The sequence below is a fragment of the Varroa jacobsoni genome, unplaced genomic scaffold (genome assembly GCF_002532875.2).
Source record: "Varroa jacobsoni isolate VJ856 unplaced genomic scaffold, vjacob_1.0 scaffold_584, whole genome shotgun sequence".
NCBI lineage: Eukaryota > Metazoa > Arthropoda > Arachnida > Mesostigmata > Varroidae > Varroa > Varroa jacobsoni.
The window spans coordinates 11217-23129 of NW_019213486.1; the positions used below are offsets into that span (position 1 = coordinate 11217).

The window sequence follows — 11913 nt, forward strand, 5'->3', positions numbered from 1 at the left end:
CTGCTCAAATGGGCGTATATTTAAATTTTATTTTGCAGTGAAAGTGTTGGCATCCAAATTCTACGGAATATGGGTTGGCGACCAGGTCGAGGCTTAGGGCCCACAGTTAGTCTAAAAGCCACCTACGGACCACAGTTGCCTGAGGTACATAGTCTTCGTCTCATCGTATATTGAACGTACATAGAATTCTAAGTCTCTGACCCTTCGATACAACAACACATACCTGACTCAAAGTAACTGTGCTCATAGTTATTTGGCGTAAAACTTATAATGCTTTTTAGAAGACAAACATCAAAAAAATTTGCAGCTTAAAGCTAAGTATATCTTACGATTTCAGAATGTTTCCGAGACTGTAGAAATTGGTCCGGAGGAAAGGGCAGATGATATCTTTCAGGTTTTATGCGCAATAGGTGGAGGAAAAAACAATGTTTGGGGTTTGGGCTATTCACCAACGCAGAGGTTGAATTTATTTGGCGAGCGGATCGATCGAGAGAGAGTGACTATGTCGACAGCTACTGTTGGTACGTATATAATCGCAAATGAATAAGTTAGGTCAGAAGTTTTCAGGCTCTGATGATCTAGTTCGAGAGGCCAGTCAGAAAGCTCAGATCGTATTTAGTTTAGTTTTTATTTTTTACATATTGTTGCTTGTTTTTTCGATCTTCACATTATGCCGTAGTTTAGGTAAAGTCAAATTACTGTTATTTCTTTTATCAGAGGGACGCCGAGTCGTTATGCGAGGTCAAGCCTTTGGCGTTGGAGCGTTTGAAGAAGACGATGAGGATATTTATGCACGGGACGATATGACTCAATATGATTTTGAAGAGGTGGACCATCGGACCCCAATAAAAGGAGAGTTATCCCGACGAAATGAATCTGCAATGATAGGTAAGGAGCAGCTGAAGACAACAGTATGAAATAATCAAAACTGTGTTTCTTAAATCGGCATATTTTCTATGAGAAAGGTTAATTGAGTGAAGGGCGAAACATAAAACTATTGAGAAGGTTATGACAGAGATATTTCGGCTAACCCAATTATTTTTACTTCTTTCCAAACAAAAGGAGGAGTGATTGATGGATTTGTGATAGCTACAGTCCCAGAAGTCGGTGGAAGTGCCAACCAAGTCTACCGAGATAATGTCGAGATTCCTCCGGGATGGACGCCAAGGACAACAATGTTGGCTGTTGCCGCGAAGATTATGAAGAACGATCTTTCTAATCAACTAATGGGGTCTAGTATAGAGATGTCTCGCGATGACAAAGTCGCGCTCATCTCTGATAAAATCGAAGGTCAGCTTTCTTTTTAGTTTCTTACCGTTCACAAAACAGTTCATCGTATCTTCGGTGTATGAACATTACTTATTCTTCCAAACATTACTCACAGTCTGCACCAGTATCAGTGAGACAAGTCATGTGCATTTCGAAACATTTTTCGAGCCTTGTAGCTTATCGTTCACCTAATTGTAAGAACTAGAGATTTCAATATGTTCTAACTGAGGGATTCTAATGATACGTTAGGGTCCGTCTTTAATTTAATATCAGCGGAGGACAAACTTCGGATTGAGGCCTCTAAGAAGGCAATCGATGAACGAAATTTAGCACTACATTCGGATAAAGCAGACTCCATGGAAGCTGCAAGATTAGTAGTTCCGCCTGCTGTACAGGATGAAGATATTGACGATGACAATGATACGAAAACACCATTTAAGGATTTGCAAGAGGAAGAACAAGGCTCGCTTTCAAAAGTCAACATTGAGTCCTTAAAACCATTTGCATCAGATCCGGCCAAGCAGAAGCGGTTCGATCTATACATTCGGTTTGTCGAGCTAGGACATCGAGGTAGTTTCAGCATATTTATTGGCTCAGTGTACTGGTATTTCCGTGAAAATGTCGATAATAGTGTATAAACAATTACTTTCTAATCCCTATGATAAGCTAGACCAATTATTTAAAGGTCTGCACCATATATTTAAACATACAATATTGTTAAATTCTTATTGAGACGCGTAAAATAAATCTTTTTTTTAGGTGAACAAGCAGGGCAAAATGTCATCTATTTCATCGTTTGTACTATGTGCTATAAACCAAGTGGGACCTTTTTCTTAGATTCAAATATATTACTAAGATGCTTAGTTGATTCCCTTCTCACTTCAAGCAGAAATGTTACCGTCCATCCAACTATCGACTATGTCACAGTCGCAGGCAGCTCTTGAAAAGAAAGAGTTTGAATCTGCTCTCCAGCTAATAAGGCCCCGATTGGGCTTAAGTAATCGATTTGAAAAGAAGGTGATGCACCCCGCTGAGGATGGACTTCTAACAGGACTCCAAGTATCGAAAGATGTAGCAGCCATTCAGGTTCGATAAACACATGCACGCAGTCTGTCCGTTCCTTTTTCTATTTCATTTTTACTCTACCTCAACCTATTTCAATTATTTAGCGCAGAAATATATCTATATCTCTTCTTTGTTCGCCTCAAGAGGAAAGCTGACTTGAATTAAAAAAAGGTTTTCTCAATAGATTACAATAAAATTAACACAATGATATTATCTGTCTTAGAAGCTGACACAAACTTAAAGTTGTTCATCCAAAAATTGCTAAACAAGCCGATTCGTCCTAGAAATCGCTTATTTAGCTTTCCTTATTCTCTATTTATTTAATTTTTAGAGCGCGATTTCAACGTCATTTCAACAGCAGCAATCTATTCGACCTTTAAAAGATTTCGGCGAAGCTACCCATGGCCAGGTTAAGTGGCATCCAAATGCGCTTTTGTGTAAACGCTTCAACGTACCGAATCCTTATATGGGAGATGAAACTATCACAATCCCATTAACAGCCACGTAAGCTTTCTTTTCTAATTGACTACAGTAATGTATCAAGATCGATTAAATAATAGACATTTATCTTTTATGGTCCAATATAACAATATACATTTTATTATTATCATTATATTCAGATCGTCACGAGGTGAAGCATTGGCGTCACTTGCTAAAAGTGCGGAAATAGACGCTCAGGAACCGTCTACGTCTACCTCTGTCAACACCGAAAAACGAAAAGCTTTGCCCCCCAAACCAATATCTTCGGCTGTTCTGGGCTCGTTCTCGGTAAAACGTTTTGATGATCTCATCGACGAAGAAGAAGCTAAGACACCACCACCGGCAGATCTCTTTAAATTTATCTTTTCAGATGACGAAGATGATGACGCTGAAAATCAGAATAAAGATCGAGAAAACGGAAATGCGGCAATTGGAAAGAAGGATACCACTACATTGATGCCAAGTACAAGCATGCATCAGAGCTCTTCCAGAAATAATAGTGATGAAACAAATGACACCTCATCAAAGTTAGCCACAAGAGATAGTGCCCTTACAAAGAAAAACTCCGGTTTGTTTGCCGATCTGGATTTAACCTTGCTTAACAAACGTCCTCCACCTAAGCCGATACACCCAGTGGTACAACCTAGTCATCAAACGGACGACGAAGAATTATCCCTTATACCTATGGGACCAAAGCCTCCTCCAGTGATTCGCTTAGAACGAACAACACCTATCAATGCAGACTCCAAACGCCATCATCACCATCGAAGCGATTCCTCCAGAGGCGAAAAACGGAGGAAAGGTGTAAAGAAAATCAAAAAAGAAAAGAGGAAAAAAACAAAAAAGAAAGTTTCGAAAAAATCGAAGAAATTCAAGAAGAAATCTCTGGCATCGTCAAAAGGTACCAGTCGTAAGCGACGACGCCGTGAACGTGAGACAGATTCAAGTGATCAAGGGTCGTCGAGTGACGGGAGTAATGACAGTAACACAGACGAGAGTGATAGTGATGAGGAAGTTAGACTTGATGAACAATTTAATGAACGATTGCGCGAAAAGTACGTATAAAGTCGTTGACGTAAGCATAATCCATTATGGTAATTTTCCCTGTGTAGACCACCTCCTAGGCTTACAAGAATTATGCCGCCGGTATGTTATGGCCCCGGAAAACCTATTAGCGGTGGAAAATAATTTGCATTTAACTAGAGGATGCGCCAGTATATCTCACACAAAAATAGGTACTTTCGGGATTCGAAAGGCATGCGAATGTGAGAAGAAAGAGTTGCGATCTACCCGTAAGAAGTAACAATTGTTCTAACTTTTTTGGTTTGCAGGCTACGAAAATACAAGTCCTAGCAAGACAAACTGTACAGAAGGCTTTACTTCTGTCACCACATTGCGTTGGATATTGTCCCTGACCGCTGATTCGATGCAGCAATCAGGAGCATTGTACTTTACACATACAAGCTGTGTATGAAAATCTAAATGAACGTATAAAAAATTAATACTTCGTAAAATACGTCTTATGTACATACAATTTTAGCCTAATAAATATGTGCTAAAATAATGATTGTACGTATGTGTTGTAAATTTATTGTTTACCTTCGTTAATAACAATGATAATAGGCATACACGGTCCGCTCCCTGGATGTCTGCCGGCACTTTATTGCAGATTCGGTTTCGAAATCGCCTTGGCCTTGAAAGCCGCCTTGGCTTGGATAATTTTCTCTCGTTTGTCCTCAAGTTTCTTCACCTCGTGTCTTTCGATTCGTTTTTTTTTCTGAATCTGGTCGAAGAGCCGCTTGTTCTTTTTCGGTATCATCATCACCGCTAAACGGCGTTCTTCTGCTTTTAACCGTGCCTGTTCGCGATCCGTATCGACCTTGACATACTGCATTACAAAAACAAACTTTTGCTTAGGTTACTGACTGAAAAATATAACGGATTTTCCTTTGGTACACGAACTAGTACGTAGAGACATGTACATTTGTTAAGTCGTCACACCAATATTGAAATCATTTAGCATATTTTCTTCGATAAGGTGATTAAATCTATTACATGCAATGAATTCTGCTCCTAAATGGCGTACTACACGTTATCTATCTTGATTCCGGTATTTTGCTATATAAACAGTCACGTATTGTACGGGTAATTTGAGTAAATGTATCCTTAATAAGAGAGCGTTTTTCGCACAAATGTACTTTTTATGAGCCATTGGTGAGATTCAATATAGCGACTTATGCTTTTTTGAAAAGCTTTAATTAGTGCTGTTTCCAGGCTCCAAAAATTTCAAAACCGCTTGTGTGGTAGCCAAAGCTAAAACGGAGTAGGACAGGTAACTCTTGATAGCGTACCTTTCCTCTTTTCACTTTCAGGTCACCATCACCTTGTGTAGCTTTTAAACCCTTTTGCTTTTTGACGCTAGTGCTGTTTTCCTTCTTGGTGACCTCAAGACATGACAAGTTCTCTTCAGCATCCATATCTTCACTGTCTTTCTCATCTTCATATTTTTGTTCCTTTCGCACTTGCTGTTCAAACTCCTCCACTTTCTTTTGCATCTCCTCTTTGCTTAGCGGCTCATACGTGCCCTCCTTTCGTTCGACGAAAGGCGACAAATGCGCCGGCAATTCGACTCCAGGAAAATAATTTTCGACAGGGAGCAAACGCCGCGCGTTGACACAATCAAATACCCATTGCGGTTGGATATAGTACCTGCAGATGCATGCAAATTAAACAAACGGAAAAGTCGTTTAAAATTCTGTTATTATAATAATTACCCGACTTCAACATAGTCGTTTACGAAATAATCGAACTCTTATAAAGAATTATTTCGTAAATAAATGTTCCTATAAGCAAATTATGGCCCTAGCATAAAAGAATACTGAACGTACCTGTTGAGAACTCTATTCGCAACAAGTGGCCTGTCAACGATCTGATGTGTTACAGACGTGTCCTTCTCGTCAAATGAGGCGCCAGGGAAGGTGTAAACATCCCACGAAACCTGCGCGCCTAGAGATCTAAGTACGAATGTGAAGGGCTCCCGAGGAACTTCTCGATTGAGAAAAACCTTAAGCCCCGAAAACAGGTCTCGAAAATGCTGATCCGCTACAGCACTATCCTGAACACATTTGGCGTCCGCCTAAACAATGTACGAGAATTGCCGCACTGTTAAATTTCGTATCATGCATATTGATTTACTTATTTTCTAAAACTAACTCATCCAGTATTTTGTTGTAAGAAGGATTTGTAACAGTCCATTTGCCTGCTAGATACTAAATATTTATTTACTGGCAGCGATCAATATACTGACCACTCTGTGGAAGTCTATGAATTATCTATGAGCATCAAATTATCAATGCTGGACATAATTTTGTATCTATACAAACAAGTACAATTAGTAATGAAAAAACTCAAGTCAAAGAAAATAGATGGTTATTCCTTACATCGTCAAAGTTGTCCATCTTTGTTTCCTCATCCGCATCCGTTACTACAGCTTTGAGACAGGTAGTCAGAGCTTCAAGATACTGAAACAGAGACTCGAATGTTATCGGTGGTCATCGTCTATGTAATGTTATCATTGCGCAGTAATAATTCATTAACTGAGGCATTGTAAAATCGAAGTGCAGTAATTAATTTAGCTAAACAAGACAGTTGTATGTTGGTTGATCTTCCAACTAGTATATAAAATTAACTTAAATCAATGGCTGGAAAAACTTACGTCATTTTTCGGATCCTCTCCTTCACAAAGTTCCTTATCCAGCTTGGATATTTTGTCAACGGCGAGCTGGGGTGGATATACAAGATTTATCGAATTATATAGCTTGAAATTCACAAAGCCCAGCATCGTTACGTAAAAGTCTGTAAACGTTGACATTATTCTTGCATCGACTTCATCGCCGCGTTGAGGAAAACTGTGAGGTATAACCCACGTGACGGGCGTACCCTGTATCAGGCACTGATAGTAGAAACCCTTGATAGAAATAAAGCACTTTACAAGTGATCGGGATTCAATCACATAATTCATAAACTCGACAGTCAGTTTCCGGCAAAGTTGCAGTAATTCACTTTTGTACAAACCCGACTTGGGCAATGTAGCAAACAAAAAGCACATTGATAGGGCGTCGTCCAAATCGCGAATCGCGTCCAGAAACGTTGGGTATCTAATGACAGTCACCGACGCAGAATATGCGTTAGTATAATGCACATATGATTCTGCCCCTGTTTTTTTTCATGCTTTGTCTACATTAATACGTCGGATAGACATAATCTTTCACTTGTACTTCAATGTCGCAGTGCTCTACTGGGATTACCTTTCCTTGACGATATGATCGAGTCGGTATGTGGGCTCATTGTTTCGGATAGTTCGTTCTCTCTCAGCGTCCCTTTTATCTATAGCTTTTCGCAGTTTCTTGGCAAAGATTTTCATCTCCCGAAATTTACTTATGATGGGTTCATGGGCCAAAAATCGTATGTCCTAAAAGATGTGAAAATTTTTAAATCTGTTAGATTGTTGTACCTCTTGAAGTGAATAGAACGCTATCTTTAAGGACGACATTTATTTCGTTTCTTAGTTGAGGTTTCACACATTTGAAAAACTTGTTAAATTATTGATATCAATTAAAGTTGCGGATGAGCATAAATATAATAGCACGCCCATAACAGATCGGCTTTCTCAGCGTTGTGTTGAGAAAATTCTTACTAAGTTTAGAAAGGTGCTAGTTGACCCTAATTTATATATATACATATAGATCGCTCTGGTAGAGCTTTTGCTAACGAGGTCGAATAATAGATAAGATGTCGAAATTGATAGGTAACTAAAATAACTGCTTTCGTCTGCAATTGCTATATGTATCATCTAGCATGGACAAAAATATTAGGAATACTAACTTTGGCGAGGTAGTATGTCTTGGTAGGTCCTCCAGCTTTTGTCTTGTTCTTCGGCTCTACTGGATAAATTCCCTTGAGAATACATAGCCGCCTGCGGTACAGAAAAAAACATCGAATTTACATTTAACATAGGCAAAGAACACATTTTTTACCAATTAATTTTGCTGCTTTTATTTATTATTTAGTAAGAGTTGTATATGCTATCTGATCTATCAGTCACATAATAGGTCATTTTATGAATATATGATTTTTTTGAAATATCAATATTACCTGAAGTCTTTGAGAGAAAGCTGGAGCTTTTTGATTGCCTTTCCTCGTGAAACAAAGGCTGTCGCAGCCCCTGATGTTCCCTGTTATGAAAAGAAAAATACATGAGGTTTAAATACCGAATTTTACTGTACATTTGCTTACATAGAACCCAGAACTTCAAAATATTCGAGGTTAAAATAATTCGAATTTATTTAATATAAGTATAAAACGCGTAACATTAAAAATATGCCAAGGCCTGAAATTTTCAAATAAAGCATATCTCTGTCTCCTGAATTTTACAACGCATAGGAGGTCGCTTTCAACACGCGATTATTATAAACATTCTCATTAAATGCCTTAATGAACGATGGTATTCTTGCAAAATCCCGAATAATTGTAATATATTCGCAAAAGAGCACATTATATCTTGGACAAAACATATCTGTTAGCTTTTTAAATTAAAAAACATGTTCAAGTATGTCAGTCGGAACCTATAAAATCCCACTTCATCTTATAGAACATAAACGGATATTTAATTAGAACTGTTAGAGCCTTCATCCAACCTCTACTGACCCATCTCTTATAGTTGAGCACAAAATTGTTGCATCCTTTGATTTCATTACCTTTTTCTTTTGAATCCCCATTTGACTTTGCAATGCCCACCAAGTCCTTCAAATCCACTAGTAATCAATTTTAACTTATATATGGCAAACCGCACCACACAACACTTCGTTGATATAAGCAGCGCGAAATTGTTTTGCTTTTTAATCCAGTCTTCAACATGCACTTTTCTTGTGGAATTCGCCAACACGTGCGCCAATTGTCTAGAAACGAATTTTTGTTTATACTAACACACTAAGCTGCACCGACACAGCGACTTTAGAAGGGTGCACATGGGATAGGAGAGGGCCAATCGAAAAGGTTACTGAGAACTATTGGACCATTGAACAGTAGTACCTTGAATACCAGATTTTATATGCTACTTATATCGGACAAACTCGATTCCTTAAAGAGACTAAAACTGAGCATTAATAGGACAACGTGTGATAAAAGAAAACGTTTATACCTGTTCGCGGAAATTGTAAAAAAAACTACAAGTTTCTAAATCTTACTGCTATATCTGGTGGTACTGGCAGGATTCGTCGTTAGTATAGCGGTTAGTTTCCCCGCCTGCCAGGCGGGAGACCGGGGCTCGATTCCCCGACTGACAGTTCGATTTTTGATTGAAACGAAATATGCTCCGTTACCTTGACTATTAGACTAAAAAGTGATTAAACGCATTTATTGCCAAACTAAACATACAACATTCAGTTGTAAATAGTAGCCGACCCTTTATTAAATGCTGATTACTCTAATAAAATTAAATTACATTTAATTGCCTGCAACTCAATCTTCTAAGGCTTACAATTGCTTAACAACATAGACTCTTAACGATCCAAAAGTCTTAAATAATCAGTCTCAGATCGCGGTTATTCCGATTCCCCCTTAATTGGACTTGCCCGCTGTGTTCCACATTTGTTAACGTTAAAAACGTTGAGCGGTTTGTTTTACCCACCTTATCAATCTTAGATTGTTAATATGTTTGCTGTAAGTGCTTGCTGGAACAGGATCTAGCAAAGTTCATTTGTTATCAACGTTATGCATCAAATACAGAAGACCTATTAATGAAAATAAAACCGTACGATGCTTTCGATTATATTGTGTTGCATTTGCTCTCATTCTAATAACAGTTAAGGGAAAAAATATACGTGCACTAAACTGTCACGCGAGAAATCATCGTCCAGTGCGTGATCTATCTAGATCATTTACCCGAGATTTACCGAGAATTACCCCTAACGATCGCAAATGTGTATTTAACTGTCAACACTGAGGGACTGTAAAAAATAATTAATACCAAGTAACTGCGCAAATCTCTGCTTACATGAAAATGTACGATTGATAAGCAACAATGCACAGAACGTATATTCAACTTTGATATTTAGGTTTTTAAAAGCCTTGTTGTTAACAAAAAGCTTTCTTGTCACTACGAAAGGTCTTCCTGACATAAAATTATAGGTATGTAGGACACACTAATCGCGTGTAGCGATGTCAGCACGTTTTTTAATAAAGAGACAGTAAAAGAGTGAGTTATTTAAAGGTATTTCAACAGCGAGGATGCACTCATAAAAAAAAGTCTCATAATATATTCTACACATTCATATTGGTCTTTGTAAGCGAACCAGTCTTTTATATACTTGATTTCTAGTTTAGATATAATATGAAAAAAACACTTGCTGGCACAAGAGAAAACAAGAAAAAAAAATAAGATTAGTACTTTTCTTTGTGTATTGCTTGTAATATTAATAATTCATATTATATGTAAAAACGTGCTTCTATTTCTTCGGCGTTTTCTGAAATTGATTTGAATTCAATGGAATGAGGAAGGAAAATCATATCAATAAGTACTCCAATATTAATCTAGCGAAAAAATATAAATGATTCCAGCTCATTGTGACAAGAAGCAAAAATCATTTTCCGCGACTCAGAAATTTCTCCAGTTGAAAAACGTTCGATTCTACTGTGAGGCAACCCAAGGTTCTCATTCGGCGTTTATTTCGCTTGTGTGATATATCGGTTAAAATTACAACGGAAGTAATGTGAAACGACGCAAAATGGGAATGCCCATTAAAGAAACAACTGGAAACGAAACCAGCTCACAAAAAACCAAATCTAAAGATTATCTTCGACAATGGACAAAGATCTTGCAATCTAACAAATAGAGGAAGTTGGCAAAGTCTAATGCAGAGCGATGTAGTAGGCAAAGCCAGTTATGCGTCAGGTAATTTTTGTCGCAAGACCATTGTCAGTCATGACATTATTATTACTCAGTTCTTCAGAAAATGCGCAGGTTGTTAGTAATGTGACCTTCGATAGAATCGACCGATCAAAAACAAATGACTTCAAGCTGAAGTCATAGGTTCATCATTCTCCGTCGCAATAAAGCGGCATCTAATGACTAGATGCCGCTTTACTAAGCATGCGGACGGTTAGCGGGATGTTACCGCAAAAACACTGTTCGATACCATTTTTTGAATCCTTGCTATGTTTACCTCGTCTACCTCACCTTCCATTTGACTGCTTTGTATATTTGTCACCTAGTACACGAAGTCTACGCGCCACAAACTTTGAACTTTTGAATAAATGAATAAGTGAATATAACTTTGTTGGTCTAATTTAGTGTGTTTAATAATTTTACTCTGTGTTCAAAGTATGTAAATACAATTCGACAGGTTAGAATTAGCATTTTTGTACTACTATTACTTTGATATTGTACTAGTAACGTCGATCCTTTCATGCCTAATTATTGAGTATTTTTCTGTTATCCAAGAGGGAGATCCTCAACTTGTCATCGATGTCTGTGGTTCCTATAACAACACTAATCAAAGTAGATTTTCTTATATGAACTCTTCGAAGTTATTAATATAAAAGAATAATTATAAACATCATGTTAGTCTGAATTAATGAGAGCACAATACTATAGACGAAATGGCATATTTTTTTTTACAAACTGTAATATACAAACTAAATTTTAAGTACGGCCGCGGTATAGCGTAAAAGCGTGTGTAGTTTACATTAATATGATTTTATAGAAATAATACTTCAAAGCCAATGTAGTATTCTATCTGCCGAAAAGCATGTATTCTAGGAAACCAAAAATTGGCAAAACGGATTTGTATTCGCTTAGCTTAGAATGCTTAACCGATTAATGTCGCACTACGATCGCTACACCGATATTGTGCCTGAACGCTTAAAGGAAACTGAATTTGGAACAAATAACTGTATTTTTACGATACTCACCACCAATCGTGTTCGTTAAATTTGGCGGGCTGCTCATGTCTCGCGCGTGTTGCATCTAGTCACCAGCTGGTAATTTTGCTTTTTGATGGAGAACTGCAGCTCTCCATCTATATATTGTTGTTTTGGTCA

The 11913-nt window shown here is 37.8% G+C and overlaps 2 protein-coding genes across 3 annotated transcripts in view; one reads left to right on the forward strand and one right to left on the reverse strand.

Annotated features, from left to right (window-relative positions):
• The window catches only part of LOC111261668 (G patch domain-containing protein 1), a 7133-nt gene extending 2747 nt beyond the window's left edge, over positions 1–4386 (forward strand). Inside the window, exons 4-12 of the mRNA XM_022835292.2 lie at positions 39–144; positions 338–521; positions 718–888; positions 1063–1290; positions 1519–1839; positions 2159–2355; positions 2666–2838; positions 2955–3869; positions 4146–4386. Of these exons, the coding sequence (XP_022691027.1) occupies positions 39–144; positions 338–521; positions 718–888; positions 1063–1290; positions 1519–1839; positions 2159–2355; positions 2666–2838; positions 2955–3869; positions 4146–4167 (2317 nt within the window). The 3' untranslated portion in view covers positions 4168–4386. The remainder of the gene's footprint in view (positions 1–38; positions 145–337; positions 522–717; positions 889–1062; positions 1291–1518; positions 1840–2158; positions 2356–2665; positions 2839–2954; positions 3870–4145) is intronic.
• Positions 742–8788, reverse strand: LOC111261669 (pescadillo homolog). 2 transcript variants are annotated; one of them, XM_022835294.2, is made up of 10 exons: positions 8571–8788; positions 7969–8048; positions 7699–7789; positions 7122–7285; positions 6530–6971; positions 6255–6335; positions 5703–5950; positions 5166–5523; positions 4414–4702; positions 742–876 (listed from the first exon to the last, which is right to left on the reverse strand). In XM_022835294.2, exons 1-9 carry the CDS (start codon positions 8589–8591, stop codon positions 4475–4477), a joined length of 1713 nt encoding a protein of 570 aa, XP_022691029.1. In that variant the 5' UTR covers positions 8592–8788; the 3' UTR covers positions 742–876; positions 4414–4474. The 2 variants fall into 2 exon arrangements, with proteins under 2 accessions (XP_022691029.1, XP_022691028.1); XM_022835293.2 differs by lacking the exon at positions 742–876 and adding an exon at positions 3063–3202.
• Between the last annotated feature and the right edge of the window lie 3125 nt (positions 8789–11913).

Excerpts from the sequence above, each read along its gene's own strand:
- LOC111261669 (XM_022835294.2), bottom strand. The coding sequence starts at position 8,591 with ATGGGGATTCAAAAGAAAAAG. Across the intron at positions 6,336-6,529 it reads GAGAGGATCCGAAAAATGAC|TATCTTGAAGCTCTGACTAC; the intron begins GTAAGTTTTTCC and ends TCTCTGTTTCAG. Across the intron at positions 5,524-5,702 it reads GCGAATAGAGTTCTCAACAG|GTACTATATCCAACCGCAAT; the intron begins GTACGTTCAGTA and ends ATGCATCTGCAG.